This window comes from Chiloscyllium plagiosum, chromosome 12, assembly GCF_004010195.1.
Source record: "Chiloscyllium plagiosum isolate BGI_BamShark_2017 chromosome 12, ASM401019v2, whole genome shotgun sequence".
Taxonomy (NCBI): Eukaryota; Metazoa; Chordata; class Chondrichthyes; order Orectolobiformes; family Hemiscylliidae; genus Chiloscyllium; species Chiloscyllium plagiosum.
In genome coordinates this window covers 46,321,043-46,339,408 of record NC_057721.1, presented here as the reverse complement: position 1 = coordinate 46,339,408, position 18,366 = coordinate 46,321,043, and the positions used below count along the sequence as shown (strand labels likewise).

Sequence of the window (18,366 nt, the reverse complement as noted above, 5' to 3'; positions counted from 1 at the left end):
AAGGAGAGCCCTTCATGGTAACCTCAAACCAGTGATAGGAATTGAACCTAGGCTGTTGGTATCACACTGCTCTGAAAAACAATGATCCAGCCAACGGAGCTAAACCAACTCCCATGAGCAAGTAGTGAGCAAAACTTTAGTGTCACAATCTCAAAATTTTAAATGAACACAATAACAGTGCTGGATGACAGTAGTAACTCTGAATGATCTGGATTTTGAATGCACAAATACGCAAGTTCTCCAAAGCATAAAACTTTGATTTATGCAACAAATCAATTTTTTTCATTTCATGGTCAGAAAATTGGAAGAGTCCTGGAAATTTTCCACATTAATCATGAAGATATTGGATATTATTTCAATATTTCAACTGCAGGCTTGGCTTGAAGCAAGTTTCATTTAATGATATTTGCCTTCCTCTTTTGAATTGGGAGCATTTTCTGTCATTGTTTTCATATTAACTATCCACCTGATACTTTGTTATTCTAATGATCAGTGATCTTCCCTCCATCATAAGGTCAGAAGTGGGAATGTTCATTATGATTGCACAATGTTCAGCATTAGGCATGACTCCTTAGATGTAGAAGCAATCTGTTGACAACTGCACAAAGACTTGGATAACATCCAGACTTAGATTGACAAGTGGCAAGTAACATTCATACTAAACAAGTGCAAAATAATGATCATTTCCAAAAAGAGAGAATTCAACCACACCTCTCGACATTCAATTGCATTACTATTACCCATGGTCAACATCCCAGGGGTTACGATTGATCTGAAATTGAACTGGATTAACCATATAAATACAATGGCTACAATAGCAGGCCAAAGGCTAGGAATCCTGTAGCAAGTATCTCACCTCCTAACTCCTCAAAACGTGTCCACTATCTACAGAGCACAAGTCAGGATTGTGATGGAGTACTCCCCACTAACCTGGATATGTTCAGTTACACAATACTCAAGAAGTCGAACACCATCCAGGACAAAGTAGCCCAATTGATTGGTACTACATCCACAAACATTCATACCATACCTTCCAACATCGATGCACAGTAACAACAGTGTGCACCATCTACAAGATGCACTGCAGTAATTCATCCAGTCTCCTTATATATCACCTTCCAAATTCATGACCACTACCATCTGGAAGGGCAAGGGCAACAAATACATGGGGACCACAAACTAAGTTCCTCTCCAAGTCACCCACTATCCTGATTTGGAAAAATAATGACATTCCTTCACTGTTGCTGAGTAGAAGTCCTAGTGTGCCTTCCCTAACAGCATTGTGGATATACCTACACCAAATGGACTATAACAGTTCAAAAAGACAGCCTTCATGAGGACAATTAGGATGGTTAATAAATGCTAGCCCAATCAGCAAAGCCACATCCAATGAATGAATTAAAATACAATTCAGATTTAGGTGAACATTGGTTCATGCAATCAATTTGGATCCATAAATGTCTGAGAGTAAGAACACATATTATTGAGGAAAAAGGTGATATTCATGATCTCCCCACTAACCCCAGCCATTCAGCACTATTGACTGAATACATTCATTTAGCCAACAAGATTTAATTTGAGCACCAGCTATTTTAAAAATCCTGTTTTTAAGACATAGAATATCATTTGCAATATGGCACAATATCTGGCATAGGCATCATTTGATCAGTACTAGATTAATACCTGCCTGTATGTTAGTAATATTCTGTACATATCAATTACTCGGTTTTTAATTATACGAAACAGTTAAACCATTTTCTCAGACATCTCTGTATTGCTAGAAAAATATATTGGTACATTTGTTACCGGTTATTTCAAAGAGCTTTCAACACATTAGAATGTATCCCTGCACAGTAGATTAGGAAAAGGTTTCTATCACAATTATTATGGCAGAACAATATAAGCAAAAGATTTCTAAATTCAAAAAAAATTGAAAACTTCTGTACAATTTTCTTTTAACCACATCTGGACAGTCCTCAAATGCTTGTACAATGCTGCAGGACATCTGGAACTATATTTCACGATTGTAACTCAGTTGTTAGCAACTAGCTATGGACAAACACAAATCAGATAGTGTACCCAATATGGTATTAATGCTAAAAGAAAATGGGGTTACTTTTACTGAGTGACACAAATGAATTTTCTGCAAAGAACTATAGATTCGTTTTGGAAGTTCAGCCATTGTGGCTCTAAGATACAGAAATGCATAAAAAAGGAAGCAGGATTACCAAGATTCTATTTTGAGATGAGCTGGTTAAGATAGTTAGGAACAACATTGAAATTTCATTTTTATTCCATTCTGCTTAAAGTTTATAATTAAATATAAAAAGCTGATGAATTTCAGCAAAAAAAAATTAAACATACAAGCCAAAGTATGTGAAGGTAAAATGAATATGTACAAATGCATACAGTCCTGAAGTTGTGTGTAAAAATCTGCCATGTAACTAGGCAGTAAATCTGGGGCACATAATATTCTGGATTAGCTGTGCAATCATCTTGATGAACTATTCTCACCTAACCTGGTTTCATACTAGCTGCTCTATAAATTGAATTCTGAAAGCAGCAATTTCAAAACATTCTAAGAATGTTCTAAGAAAAAATAACAACATCAATTTCTAATGACATAGCACCCCTAACATAATAAAAATAATATTACTCCTGGTCACGTGAGTATTATAAAACAAAGTATTGCACTGAGCCACGTAAGAAGATATTAGGTCAGTTGATCAAAAGATTGGCAAAAGAAGTGGATTTTAAAATGAATGCCTTAAAGGAGGAAAATGAAATAGAGAGACAGAGATGTTTAGAGAGTGGTTTCTAGCACTTGGTGTTGAGGCAACTAAAGGTATTGCCACCAATAGTGGAACAATTAAAGCTGGGGATGCATAAAGACCAGAGTTGGAGGAATTCAGTCACCTTGGAGGTTTGTGTGGTTGTAGGAGATTGTGGAGGTAGGTTGGACGAGACCATGAGAGATTTGAAAACAAGGACAAGAAGTTTACAATCAAGACTGATTGAACTGAAGAAGATCAGTAAGGAATGAGAGATGAATGAACCTCATGGCAAATTAAGAGACAGTAAAATTTGAGATTACTGCAAGTTTGTAGAGGGTGAGGTATGGAAAGCAGGTCAGCAATCTGTTGTGGTGGTCATGACTAGAGGTAAAAAAGGTTTTCACGTGGGTTTGTTTTAAAGCAGCGAGATAAGATAGGGGTAAAGTTAGATGGTGTTATAAGACTGAACACTGGTGATCTTATTTGTGGCGTGAATATGTGGTTAGGCTCTTATCTTAGGGTTAAATATGACACCAAACTTGCAAATTAGGGAACAGATTTGGAATGAAGACAAAAAAAAAACAATAGTTTCAGCCTTCTGAATATTTCATTGGAGATTCCAGGTGATCTCTGTTTTTCACTTTAATGTGGAAATCTAATATCTTCAAAACAATTTCAGCATATCACACCAACATTAAACTGGCAATATAAAACAGAAATCCAGATCCAACCTGACTCAAAGCACGGTGAAGAAAGTTGGAGGGGACTTATCTGACATCACTGTGATTTGACATCACGTGAAAAGTCGTCAGTGCGTGGTTAAATATGACTTCCAAAATGTGCAGATGACCATTCCCATGGAAATATGCAGACACACTCAATTTAAATATTTCAACAGTGAGGAATCTCTCCTTTGTGCTTCAAACTATTTCTAATTTTAGCTGGTGGGGAAAGTACTATGTACATTTATATCAAGTGTGTAGCACTCTCCGAGGCAAGACTACAACTGTTCTAGTTAATTAATGCAAACATGTTTATACCTGTTCAGAACTTAAACTGTAGCTACCAGATTCAGATTAGTAGCTGCATCATAAGTTTCAAATGTTCACCAAGAGCTAAAAGATCTGCATTAACTTTGAAGGTTTGTTTGCCATTTAAATGTCAGTGTGTCAAGTTTAGCTCAAGCAAAGCAGTGTAAAAGGATGTAAGTGGGTGGCATAGTGGCTCAGTGGTTAGCACTGCTGCGTCACAGCACCTGGAACCCAGGTTCAATTCCACACTCAAGTGACTGTCTGTGTGGTGATTGCACATTCTCCCCGTGACTGCGTAGGTTTTTTTCTGGTTGCTCCAGTTTCCTCCCATCGTCCAAAGATATGCAGGTTAGGTGGATTGCTCATAATGTGCAGGCAAGGGAGATTAGCCATGAAAAATGTAGGGTTACAGGAATAGGGTAGGAGGGTAGGTCTGAGTTCAGCGCTGTTTGGAGGGTCTGTGTGGATTCGGTGGCGGAATGGCCTGCTTCCACACTGTAGAGATTCTATAATAAATATATATCACTTTTAAATATTTATTATAAATAAGCCAGCAGGCATCTTAAACAGAATGCATAATGTTCCAGTTGTAGAAAAGAGAAATAATTTGCACTGTTGACATCCAGCAGATGTCTCAAAATGCTTGCATCCATTAATAGCAACATCTTACCGAAGAATACCTTTTTCACTTTTTTGTCAATAGTATAACAGACTACTCCACAACTGTGTGATTTCAATGATCACACCACCCCAGACCAGAAAAGATTTCCCATCTGTTAGTATCTTCATTTCAAAACCAATCTCTGCCCAATCAGATTTTGAGCAATTGCCTTGATGGTCACTACTGAATTTCACTGGATTATCTTAGAGTTTACCATGTCTCATTCTTCTTGCCCAAAATATTCAGAAATCAAACCTGAAAAGCAGCTTAAAATAAGTGAAATTCTTTGCCTTCAGCAGACTTAGTCTAATCAGCCCAAGCTCTTTCATGCCCTATATAAAGTGGCGGTGCCAATCCAATCCAATTCCATCATGGCAAATTGTGAAGTTGAATTTCATTATCTGATTAAACATGGGCTGTCATGCAAATTGCAGAATTACTACAAAACTCTAAGTGATTCATTAATATTCTTCAGAATAGGGAATCAGCCACTCCTAACTTTCACATAACTCTAGTTCAGTGCAATGTCACTCTGCACACCTTTTAATGAGGCCAACAATTGTCATTAAATGTTCTTGGGTAGATGAGAATGGCTTTTCAGCCCAGAATTACCCATCTTTTGAAAAGGTGTGTTATTTTTAAAGCTGTAATGACTGCTCAGATCTCTCCAAGTTTGTAGAACACCCTCTCCCACACCCATCATCCTTTTCTCTTCCATTGAACTGAACTCTCAATGTTCTCATTCTGCAGTTTCTCGGTCATCTTTGGGAATCAATTTAATGAAGTCTTCCATCTGCTTGGAATCCTTTCTCAGTCACAGAGCTCCTAACCGACTTGTTACATCTTTCCTATCCTGTACTTGTGCTGTTTTTCCTTAGTGCATGCTAGACCTTTCAGCCCTGCTATGGTTATTCCCCTCTGCAACACACCTCAAGTTTTTCAGTCTGTCCTTTTGTAGCATTTTCATGTTCCAAAAATAAATTGTTACCTCATAACCATGCTGCCATTCCTTCCGACAGCTCTTGCTCAAAATGTTTTACTATGATGTCTATCTGGGCACTGCACTGCACTATCTAGGAACAGTCGTAAATGATAGCTACTGTGACCTCCTATCAATTTGCATTCTTCTTGAACTTTCTGCATTTCAACAATAGTTCACCATCCTCCAGTATCTCTTTACTGACACCTATCTCTGTGACACTGTTTAATGACAGCTCTACTTGTTTCAGTTGCAAGGCTTTGTGTTAAATAGCTTTATGCCCTCTTTCTTTGCCATTTCCTCTATGTGGATTTCCTCTAGAAATCATGGATGCATTGGTGATCATTTTCCAATGTTCTATACATTCAGGATCAGTTCCTGTGGATTGGAGGGTAGCTAATGTTGTCCCACTTTTTAAGAAAGGAGGGAGAGAGAAAACAGAGAATTGTAGACTAGTTAGTCTGACCTCAGTGGTGGGAAAAATGCTGAAGTCAATTATAAAGGACGAAATTACAACACATCTGGATAGCAGTAACAGGATAGGTCAAAGTCAGCATTGATTTATAAAGGGGAAATCATGCTTGACTAATCTTCTGGAATTTTTTGAGGATGTAACTCTGAAGATGGACAAGGGAGATCCAGTGGATGTAGTATACCTGGACTTTCAGAAAGCCTTTGATAAAGTCCCACATAGGAGGTTAGTGAGCAAAATTAGGGCACATGGTATTAGGGGCAAAATACTGACATGGATTGAAAATTGGTTGGCTGACAGGAAACAAAAAGTAGTGATAAACGGCTCCCTTTCAGAATGGCAGGCGGTGACAGTGGTGTGCCGCAGGGATCAGTGCTGGGACCACGGCTTTTTACAATGTACATTAATGATATAGATGAAGGTATTAAAAGTAATATTAGCAAATTTGCTGATGACACAAAGCTGAGTGGCAGGGTAAAATGTGACGAGGATGTTAGGAGAATACTGGGTGACCTGGACAGGCTAAGTGAGTGGATGGATGCATGGCAGATGCAGTTTAATATGGATAAATATGTGGTTAACCACTTTGGTGGCAAGAACAGGAAGGTAGATTACTACCTAAATGGAGGCAAGTTAGGTAAAGAGGCAGTACAACGAGATCTAGGTGTTCTTGTACATTAGTCAATGAAAGCAAGCATGCAGGTACAGCAGGTAGTGAAGAAGGCTAATAGCATGCTGGCCTTCATAACAAGAGGAATTGAATATAGAAGCAAAGAGGTTCTTCTGCAGCTGTACAGGACCCTGGTGAGACCGCACCTGGATTTTTGTGCGCAGTTTTGGTCTCAAATTTGAGGAAAGACATTCTGGCTATTGAGGGAGTGCAGCGTAGGTTCACGAGGTCAATTCCCAGAATGGCAGGACTATCTTACGCTGAAAGATTGGAGCGACTGGGCTTGTATACGCTTGAGTTTAGAAGGCTGAGAGGGGATCTGATTGAGACATATAAGATTATTAAAGGATTGGATACTGTAGAGGCAGGAAGCGTGTTTCTGCTGATAGGTGAGTCCCAAACCAGAGGACACAGCTTAAAAATAAGGGGTAGACCATTTAGAACAGAGTTGAGGAGAAACTACTTCACCCATAGAGTGGTGGGTGTATGGAATGCTCTGTCCCAGGAGGCTGTGAAGGCCAAGTCTCTGGCTACTTTCAAGAAAGAGTTGGATAGAGCTCTTAAGGATAGTGGACTTAAGGGTTATGGGGATAAGGCAGGAACAGGATACTGATTAAGGATGATCAGCCATGATCATAATGAATGGTGGTGTTGGCTCGAAGGGCAGAATGGCCTACTCCTGCACCATTGTCTATGTGTTGCAGAGGTCCATCCTCAGTTGTCTTTTCTTCACAACATACATGTCATTCCTTGCACTAATGTCCAGATGCATATTGTAAGCTTTCAGGTATATGCAACTCCACTTTTACACTTTCACCATCATTTCAACATCTGTTGTTTTGGTCTTGGATCACCTGTTCAACATTACAACTTAAGTGAGCTTAAATGTTCCAAGGTTTCATTCAAATTAAACAAAACTAACCTTTTTACTTTCAGCCATCAGTCGTACATCCTAGTTTTTCATATCATCAGCCAATCCCAATAGAAACTTGATTGAGTTTTTTGTAGAAGTAATGAAGAGGAGTGATGAGGAAAGAGTAGTGGATGTGATGTATATGGACTTCAGTAAGGCATTCGACAAGGTTTCTGATGGTAGACTGGTTAGCAAGGTTGGATCACATGGAATACAGGGAGAACTAGCCATTTGAATACAGAACTGGCTGAAAGGTAGAATCAGAGGGTGGTGGTAGAGGGTTGCTTTTCAGATCGAAGGCCTGTGACCAGTGAAGTGCCACAAGGGTCAGTGCTGAGTCCACCGCTTTTCATCACTTATATAAATGATTTGAATGTGAATGTAGGAGGTAATGATAGTAACTTTGCAGATGTCACCAAAATGGAAGTATGGTGGACAGTGAAGAAGGTTACCTCAGAGTACAATGGGATCTTGATCAGATGGGCCAATGAGCTGAGGAGTGACAGATGGAGCTTAATTTAGATAAATGTGAGGTGCTGAATTTTGGAATGGCAAATCAGAGCAGGACTTAGACACTTAATGGTAAGGTCCTGGGGAGTGTTGCTGAACAAAGAGACCTTGGAGTGCAGGTTCGTAGTTCCTAGAAAGTGGAACTACCTTCAGGTAGGTAGGATAGTGAAGAAGGCCCTTGGCATGCTGCTCTTTATTGGCCAGAGCATTGAGTATGGGAGTTGGAAGGTCATGTTGCAGCTGTACAGAGCATTGGTTAGGCCACTTTTGGAATACTTCGTGCAATTCTGGTCTCCCTTCTATGGGAAGGATGTTGTGAAACTTGAAAGGGTTCAGAAAAGATCTACAAGGATGTTGCCAGATTGGAAGATTTGAACATTAGGGAGAGGCTTAACAGGCTGGGGCTGTTTTCCCTGGAGCGGTCAGTGGCAAAGGAGTTTATAAAGGTTTATAAAATCATAAGTGGCATGGATATGGTAAATAGAAAAGGTCCTTTCCTTGGAGTAGGGGAGTCCAGAACTAGAGGGCATAGATTTAGTGCAAGAGGTGAAAGATTAAAAGAAACCTAAGAGGCAACTTTTTTCATGCAGAGGGTGGAGATGCCTGGGGATGTGATGGAGACTGGTACAATTACAACATTTAAAAGGCATCTGGATGGGTATATGAATAGGAAGGATTAAGAGAAATATGGGTCAAGTACTGGCAAATGGGACTGGGATAGTTTAGGATATCTGTTAAGAGTGTGGTTCAAGAAAAGCACTCTCCTACTCCTCAGATGCTGCATGACCTGCTGTGCTTTTCCAGCAGCATATTCTCGACTCTTATCTCCAGCACCTGCAGTCCTCACCTTCACATAATTTAGGATATCTGGTCGGCATGGATGAGTTGGACTACAGGGTCTGTTTCTGTGCTGTACATCTCTATGACTCTAATAGTCAAAAGTTGCATCAGGGTTTGAAGAGTTTCAAAATTTTAACAGCTACTTGCCCTTGAAATTATTTTTACTTTCTAATCTATATCTTTGCCCAGTTTATTGTACTTTTGTCAATATTACCAATCTTGGTTTGTCCTCATCATTCATTTTCTTAGAAATCTTAATCTACATCTTAATCCATCCACAAATTAAGGCACAATGTTTCAAATGCCCATCTAGCTGACAATCATGATTCAATCATCTACAATTATACCTGCCTAAACCATCACCTATACAAAGCATCACATACCCAGCATCGCCATCTTTCCTATGTCATCATGAATGAACAAAATCCTCAACCTTGTTTTTGATCCTTCTGCAGACTTTTCCAGCTCTAATTCAATGATTCTGCCAACTTTCATTTTTTCCTATTTGCATAACTCTCCTTTTTATGTTGAGTTTTCCTTGTCCCACCCATTGTGCACCACCACGATTAGCAGCATTTAGCGAGCCCAATGGAACTCTTTGAACCAAGCAGTTCATTTACTAGTTATGACTACATCTTGTTTTCAAAGGAACCTCTCCACTACTTTTTTTTTTATTTTTCCTAGTTCTCCCTTTCCCAATGGTCACCATTATTACAGAGTAAATAATGCAATTTCTGACATCTGTTTATGCACAGATAATAGTGGAAATTTAGAAGTTGCTAAATGTGCTGCTGCTGCAATCTTTGTCTATAGACTCAGTTTTAGAAATCATAGCAGAACTACAAAGGAGTAAATATTTTGTACTTGTCCATTAGATCATCATTTAAAAAATCTGAAAGATACAGTTTATACATGGATGTGAAATGCACTGTTGATTGTTTAATAAGTCATCAACATTGTTAAACAACCTCCCAGGCACTGATTTTCCTTTTACAAATGTGGATTTTTCATTTCATCAGAAGTTAATATTGAAGAAGTTTTAAATGAAAACATATAATTAATTTTGTTTGGATGTTCTATTTGTTTTGTTCTTTTCCTCTCAATTTCATCGCTATTTCCTAAACTATGTTTTTCTTTCTGTATTGTAACATAAATAATGTGTTCCATTATTTCCACATATGGATGCTTTATGCCTCAATGAAGATTCTTCAGTCTGATTGCTTCACTGCTTATTTCCCTGCTCACATATGCTACAATTGCCCTGTATAAGGCATTGCACTGGAACAAACCAGTTCAAACTAATTTGAGGCAAAGTGCATTCTAATGCCATTTAAAAGTTCATAGTTAACTTTCAGGGTGAGCAGCATTATTTCTGACTGCACATTAGTGTCACAATTCTACATATTGAGAGGAATGGGACGGATGCTGACTCATTGCTGCCTTACAGCACCAGAGACCCAGGTTTTATTCTATCCTTGGGCAATGGGCTGAATGGCCTTTTTTTTGCACTGTAGAGTTTTTACACTTCTATATGTCTGTATGGAGTTTATATGTTCTCCCTATGTCTGCAAGCTTTTCAACCAGGTGCTCTAGTGTCCTCCCACAGTCCAAAAGATACGCATGTTAGGTGGTTGGCCATGGTGCCCAGGGATGTGCAGGCTAGTTGGGTTAGCCATAATAAATGCAGGGTTATAAGGATAGAGCGGGACCTGGGGCTCGGTGGTCTTCATAAGGCCAGTGCAGACTCGATGGGCTGAATGGCCTTGTCCTGCACTCTAGACATTGCATGAATTAAGGACTTTATAGCATTTTATTTTAATTTAATATTTTAAAAGTGCAGCAACATTAATAGAATAATAATTGCTACAAGAAAAATTCAAAATAACAACCTGTTCCAAAGTTTTCATGCCAATTTAAAGTATTTCTAAATTAGCATTCATTCAAAAGAGGAGCATAACACTAATAATAACTCACACTTAGATCATGCTTTTAGATAATGTTTTCAGTCAGAATATGTCTAAAGGCACTTCATAGGGGCATTAGCAAATATTATTTTTTAATGAGCCAATTAAGGAGAAATCAGGGCAGATGAGCAAATAGGTAGTGAAAGAGGATTTTAAATGAGAGAAGAGATGAAGAGACAAAGATGCCTCAGGAAACAATTGCAGATCTTTGGGTTTTGGCACCTAAGAGGTAAATGGTGGAACAATTAAAATTAGAGTATGCAAGAGTCTAGAATTGGAAGAAGGTAGATATCTCTAAGGCTGTGACGTTGGATGGGTTTACACAGACAGGGAGCAACAAGACCATGGAAGGGTCTATAAGCAAGAACAGACACTTTAAAATTGCCCTACGGCTTATAGCAGGAACCAATGCAAGTTGACGGACACATGATTGATAGATGATTGGAACTTGCTGTGAGTTAGGAGAAGGGCAACAAAGTTTTGCATGAGGTCAAAATTATGGGAGGTTAAAAATGGGATGACAGCCATGATTGTATTGAAATAATCCGGGTTTGAGGTGGTAAAGACCTAAATAGGAATTTCAGTAGCAGATGTGCTGAGATGGAGCAATAGGAGGGAATTGGTTGCATAATATTATAGAGTCAAAATTATGTATACTTAGTGATGGCTTGGATATGTGAACAGGTACTCAACTCTGTCAAATTTAGCACTTAATCTGACCCTTGATCACACTGTCCCCAAATTAAGAGCTGTGGAGTCAGTGACATGGAATGGGGTTTCTAGCAGCCTCTGAGGACAATGACTTCAGCCTTTCAAATAAGAAAAAATCCTAATTGTCCAATTTTGGGTATCAGACAAGTAGTCTGACAAACTAGCGAGGTCGATTTGCTATCATTAAGACAGTGTGGTGCCTGATACAAAACCTAAATTCTGCATATGCTGAAAAACAGAAATAAAAGCAGGAAATGCTGGAAGTATTCTGGAAGATCAGGCAGCCTCTGAGGAGAGGGAAACAGGTAACAGGTCAAGTCAATGGTTTTCAATCTGTATTTACAGCATTTCCGTTTTTTGTTGTGTGTAAGGACGAGCAGTTTTTCAATTGTTCTTCCTTCATGCCCATCTCTAATTACCCTGGAGAAGTGGAGACGTAACATATCGGTGGGAAATGGGAGAAATCAGATACTGATGGCTTTGACATGTTCTTGTCTTGTCGGTTTGAAATTGGACTTGTTCGCGCAAGACTCCAAACTGGAGCAAAGTTTACTTTTTAAAAAAAAAGGTGATTGTTTTCCATTTATTTCTTAATTTTCCAGGGAAACGCTCTTGCCTGTAATTTGCAGTAGTTAATAGCTCCCCCCCCCCACCACCCCCACTGATGGAGCTGCCCTGGTTACATTGCTCGCCGCCAGTTGCTGCCGACGGCACTGTGACCAAGGAGCTCCTGTGCTCTTGGATACAAGAGCTGCTCCTCCCGGCTCCGGGGGTGGGAACCTCCGCTTTCTCCTCGTGTTAAAAAGTCCAACCGTTTCTTCATGAGGTGCTAGATTGCCGAGTAACTGTGACATTGCACCCAACTCTGACAATATACCCACTGCCAAACCATATCAACTGTACTTGGTGCTTATTAAGGTGAGTGTTGCAAAGCTGAGATGTGACTCTTGATTTATCCTGCTTTCATGCCTACCTGAAACCTCTTTGCAGAGGCAAATGGAAGGGACACTGGTTCTGCAGTCTGAAATAGCTCTCTGTCCAAAGAGTCCCTCAGTGTCACTGGTAATACTACAATGTCACGGGTAAAGATTCCGTCAGTGTGTATTAAGAAAATAAACCATTGTAAAACACCCAATTATCGCAATCCCTGCGATAAATCGACTATTGTAGTGGACAGATACCTAGGGTCATACAGTAAATGGAAAGGGGTGGGGCGACAAAATTGTGAACTGGGTTATTTCGAAAGCTGCTGCTTAACGCCTGAAAACCTCTTTAATATTTAAGATGCTTGACCATCGCTTATAGTGTACGGACATTGTATACATTGTAAAGTTAACATACACTCAGCATGTTTATAATTCCACGCTGGTCTCGGCTGTGTTGAATTGTTTATTCTTGTGTGTGTCTGTGTGTGTGTGTTTTAGACAGTGACTCCTCACCTGTTTCTGCCAGAGTCTCGGAATCCTTTGGCAAACGGATTTCTGTCGATCTTCAGCCTTGTAATCTGGGAAATAAAGAAACAAGTTGACTTGTAAAAACTCGGCCAGATCAGAGTGGGTCGCGGGCGCTTGTCAAGATGACACTGTCCCGGGTCTCTAGGTAAGAACAGAAATTGCATTGCATTGGATATACACAAACTTCGTTCGAAAATGAAATTACCTCCCAAATCAACGTCTCATTAACTAACAACTGAGGCAGTAGAATTAGGAATGTATCCCTTTACAAATGATGCAGTTATGTAACTAATCCGGAATACAAAGGAGTTGACGGAGTCAAGACTGTTTCAGTAAAGACAAACAAAAATAAATGTACAAAAACTCAAGGGGAGTTTTCGGTGTCTTTCACTTACACCAATTAAAAGCTTCGAAATAGTGTCGCAAATATTTCGAGTTTCTAAATTGTTCTGTAGTTGGGCGGTTGGTCTGTAGCATTTTGGAATGGGATGGGAAGTCCTGGAGCATGTCTTTCAAACATTCACAACCGGAACGCTTTTTAACAGATTCCCGGTTTGTAGATTTTGATTTACATTAAATGAAGATTGCATAGAAGATCAGCTATCAAATGCACCCAGTTTCTATAACTGAATGTTCTGTGAACTAGCCCCAGTGTTGAGGGAATAATCTGAGCACTGAACAGTCAGACGCTGTGTAACCCAGAAATCCACGCCAAGTTCTGGTGTCGAGTGTATGTATTGCTGACCGGCGAAGTTTCGGTTTAAAAAGCGTCTCACTCGCAAAGTCCAGGAATGTAGAAGGAACCTGGAGAGGAGACAGCGCACTCCGCTCGATTCAACCTGCTCTGTTGTCTAACTGAAGTCTGCTGTCACACTTTCTCTCAATCTTGCTCAAAACGCCCTTCGACTTCCCGCATGAACATGTTGAGAATCTAACCACGTCAAGGACTCAAAAATATAAACCATTAACCGGGCTTTGATAAGAAGATATCGAACATCTCTCTAAATTCAGAAGACCGGGTTGGAAGCGAAGCTGAAGACTGTGATTTGAAGGCAAAGTGTATCCAACCAGCAACTAAAAACAATTATTACTCCTGAAGGCCATCGATTCATGGCCCTCGCGGATGCTGTTTATATTGTTGAACCGCGGCAGGGAAATCCTCTCGGGAGACTTGGTGGAGACTCCAGAATTGTAATGGGAAAGGTGGCGCTTCCCTTTGCAGCCAATCACAGAGCCGCACAATTGTTCTGCCGCAGAAGAGGCCACTCAGCCCATCGTGTCTGCACGGGCATTCCAATGGGCAATCCACTGACTGCCATCCTCCGCCTCTCCCAATAACACTTCACACTCCTCTTGTTGGGAACTTTCTAATTCCTGGTCGGACGCTTGAATTGAATTTGACTTCATCACACACTCAGCCAGACCCGAATTGCTCGCTGCCTGAAGACGCTCTCCTTTGGTTTATGCAGAGCGGAAGAGGCCATTTGGCCTAACGAGTCTGCACCAACAGAAAAAAAAATCCTATCATCTACACCAATCCCAATTTCCAACACTTGGCCCATAGCATTGAATGTTATAACATTTCAAGCTCTCGTCCAAGTATTTTATTTTAAGGGTTGTGAGGTTTCTAGTCTCTACTGCGCTCCCACGCAAGGCATTCCAGATTCCAACACCCACTGGGTTTAAAAAAAACTTCAAATATTTCCAAGTCTTCTGCCCTTCTGCTTCAAATAATACCGCCTTGTTACTGACCCTTCAATTCAGCTGCTTCCTCTCCACCCTGTCCCTCAATCTCATTCACCTCAAGCAGGACCCCTCTCAACTTTCTCTGCTCCAAAGAAAACAACGCTAGTTTATCCAGTCTCTCTTCATAGCTACAGCGCCCCATCTCAGGGAACATCCTAGTGAATCTCCTCTGCACCCTCCCTATAGCGTGGCGACCAGAGCAGCACGTAAGCTAAACCTCTTGGGGAATGTGAACAGGTTCCGGGAGATAGCTGCAGCCTGGTGAAACTGAAAGACATCTGCCAATTCAGTCAAACGCCCAGAAAAGTCTGAGCAGAGATATTGCAGGCGTTTCTGCTTCTTTTTTCTTTGAACCCATGTCTTTCCCATGCCTTCACCAGCGGGAACAGTTTCTTCATATCTATTCTGGACAGACCCCTCATGACTTTGAAAACTTCAGTCAAATCCCATAGCCAAGGGAACAGTCCTAATTTCTCCAAATTCCTTACTCTTGGAAATATATCACAAATTCAGAAGATTTAAATAATGCTACATCATTCAAAAATACTTAATCTTTTGGTCAGAATAAAAATAATTAAAGCTTGAGACTATTTACCAACCATTTTCCCCAGGAGGAACCAATGCTTGTATACATGTTTAAATTAGTTAAAATAATGTGATTATTTTTAAAGAAAGCTTGAACCGCAATCTGATAATGTACAGAAACAGCTCAACCCAACCAGTATTACTCTCCGACTCCTTCAATAGCCAGCTTTATCTTTATCGTATTCAATTTGCGGGGAAATAATTGAAACAATCTTGCTTCTTGTATTCAGGTGCTAGTAAGGGTCTTCAAATATTTAGTTGTCCCGACGGTGTCTGTCCATTCCAGGGATTCACAAGGTGCGTTTTATTTAATTTGCCAAAGATATGATTTGAAATTAATGACATAAGCATTCAAATAATTACAAATAGTTGACAAAACCGAAAGAACTGCAGATCACCATAGATGCTGCCAGACCCTTTGAGCTTTTCCAACAATTTCTGTTGTTGTTTCTGATTATAAATAGCTGTTCGCTGTGTACCACGATAAAGTTGTGATAGTAGTTAGCCATTCATATGCAAATATGCCCAGCCCGGTTTTACACAGGCGAACCAAGAATGAGGAGAAAACTGCGGCCTGTGACAAGCAAGTGGGAAAGGTTGGGAAAATATCAAGGGAATGAACTGAGGGGGAAGGGAAGAATCTCCGACAGTACAGCTGCGAGCGAAATTCCTCCACTCCTATCGCAGCCGTTATTTTGCTTTAATCGTGCAGAGCTGCTTCTTGGTGGTTATTAAATTCTAGCAAAACATGTCTGATTTCGATGCAGCGGTTCAGAATCGTCTTCTGTAAAAACCCGTCATGGAAATCCGTCTATATATGTTTGTTTACTCGTTCAGTCATTTATTTAAGAGCCAGGAGTTCCAGTAAAGTCGAGCGGAATATTTGAAGATTTCTAGACGACATTTCCCAGCTACACGGACAGCATTCCAGTTTGGTCTGGATTATCAGTTTGCAGAGTCTGTGAAGGAGACGGCGGCGATTCGGAGCTGAATTCGCGAGCATTCCTCTCACTTTTTTAGAAAATACCGAAATAATCGGGAATAAAAAAAATGTCAAACCTAAACCTAAGCAGTAAGGATACCCAAGCAAGCAGCGTTGACTTTATTCCGTCATGTTAAACAAATAATGCTGTGTAGTTCAGAGAAAAAAAAATCCTTAAAAATAAACTGGGGCTCTCTTCATCTTCACGTTTTTATCTAAACATATAACGCGCCCGTTGTTCCGTTCTGAAATAATTGCAGCCACTCACTTTGAGAATAAACATATGTTTAAAATTAATCGCACGCATTTTCCCTTTCTAAAGAATTCCGCACCAGACACGGCGCATACCTGTCCGTTTCGATTCAGTCTCACTGGACTTCAAACAATAGATTCTGTAAATAATTATTTCAACGAATATTTTAACCATGTACCCTTCCTCTCGGCCTTCTAGTGGCTAACAGGAAGCCTACCTGCTGGTTCTGATATGCTGTAACTGTGGTGAAGACGGTCTCCGGGAAAGTGAATGTTTTTACCCCCTCTCCTGCAGGCACCGGCTTGGTTGGACACAACTCGCTGCTGAAGTCCTTTCGGATCACATGCACCCGCGGCTGGTATTTATGCATGGAATGAAGAATTATCTGTTCATTTGGGGGTTGGGACGATGAAGAACACAAATAAATATTTTATTTTGTGTCAGCCAAATAAAGCTAAGCACGGTTTAACACGTACCGTGAAGCAAAACCATGTAGTGATGTACACTTTAAACCAAGTTCTATTCAAATTAAAGCTATTCACATTCACTGACACGGGCAAAGAACACTTCTACTATTTCGCAGCAAAGCACAAAGTCATTTTCTTCTCCTCACTTCATTAACTGAGCAGAATAACCCAACAAGAGAAGGGGTAAGCAGATGGTATGCAGCTTTAGACAGAATCTTCCTGTCTAATGGATCAACTTGGTAAAAACAAAACCACTGCATATCCATAGCGCCACTCCTATGCTGATAAATAGGAATTATTGATAAATATTAATTGAAAAATGAAACTGTTTCTTTTCCGACAGATTCCCATATGAATCATGTCGTCTCGACTAGGCGATATGGAGAGATCAGTGAGTTGCTAAGGTTTAACTGAGCGAACCGATAGTAAGCAATGTTACCTGTTTCTCGATCTGTTACTAATATGGTCATGTGAAATATAAACAGGCGAGCAAGTGCCAACCTGAATTCAATGGCGATTTGTTCCACCCCGTATTTATACATGCTCTCATTACCGACTGTTCAAAATGTCAGGACCCATTATTAACGATCATTCTTGCCCCTTTCGGAGGATAGTTATAACTCCAGGACTTCGGAGCTTCTCAACCTCAGTGAATTGCTTCGATCATACCGGTGTTAAGGTAAAACGCTGTTCCGAAGCAGACGGCAACTAATGAAAGTGATTTGGATTTCAAAGTAACATTAATCTACAATGACATCTATTTTCACTGCATTACCTGGACCCCGGGAATACTAACTACAATATAGTGAATGTGGGCCATGAAAGTTTGAGACTAGCTTGTCTTTTCCTGTTAAGTCACCTTGAAATGTCCTTCGAAACTTACTTGTCTTTGGAATTAATCATTTTAGTTGTGATTAATTCTGTTAAATAACTGATAAATGCCCACCCAACAGTCCAATCTCGCTTGCAATGTTTCTTCTATCAAAGATAGGCTCGCTCTCTTGCCAAAGCATAGCGCATTACCAAACGACTTAATACCAAGCCCGACTATTAAATGACAGTCAACGTAATTGGAAAAGAAAGGCACAGAGCCCCTTTTACTCCTTTTTTCTTTCCTCTTATGGTTGTTATTCTATTTTTAACAGCGACGATCGAAAATGTGACTCCGCTTTCACCTTCTCAGTACCACTCCTGAGCGCCCCATCTGTAGTTGCAGCATTTATTTGGGCAACAGGGAACGGGAGAAGCGTTCCCGAGCTGTCACTGGGACGGGGAATTCAACTCGAAGGCTTTTCGATTAACTCAACAACAAGCCGGGGCTACAGCGGCTGTTGGTATTGCACTGTCTTCTGAC

The 18,366-nt window shown here is 40.2% G+C and overlaps 1 protein-coding gene across 1 annotated transcript in view; it reads right to left on the bottom strand.

Annotated features, from left to right (window-relative positions):
* The window catches only part of tbx15 (T-box transcription factor 15), a 101,605-nt gene that overhangs the window by 29,720 nt on the left and 53,519 nt on the right, over nt 1-18,366 (bottom strand). The window contains exons 5-6 of the mRNA XM_043700961.1: nt 16,763-16,930; nt 12,965-13,029 (exon numbers count right to left, since the gene is read on the bottom strand). Coding sequence (XP_043556896.1) covers nt 12,965-13,029; nt 16,763-16,930 — 233 coding nt within the window. The remainder of the gene's footprint in view (nt 1-12,964; nt 13,030-16,762; nt 16,931-18,366) is intronic.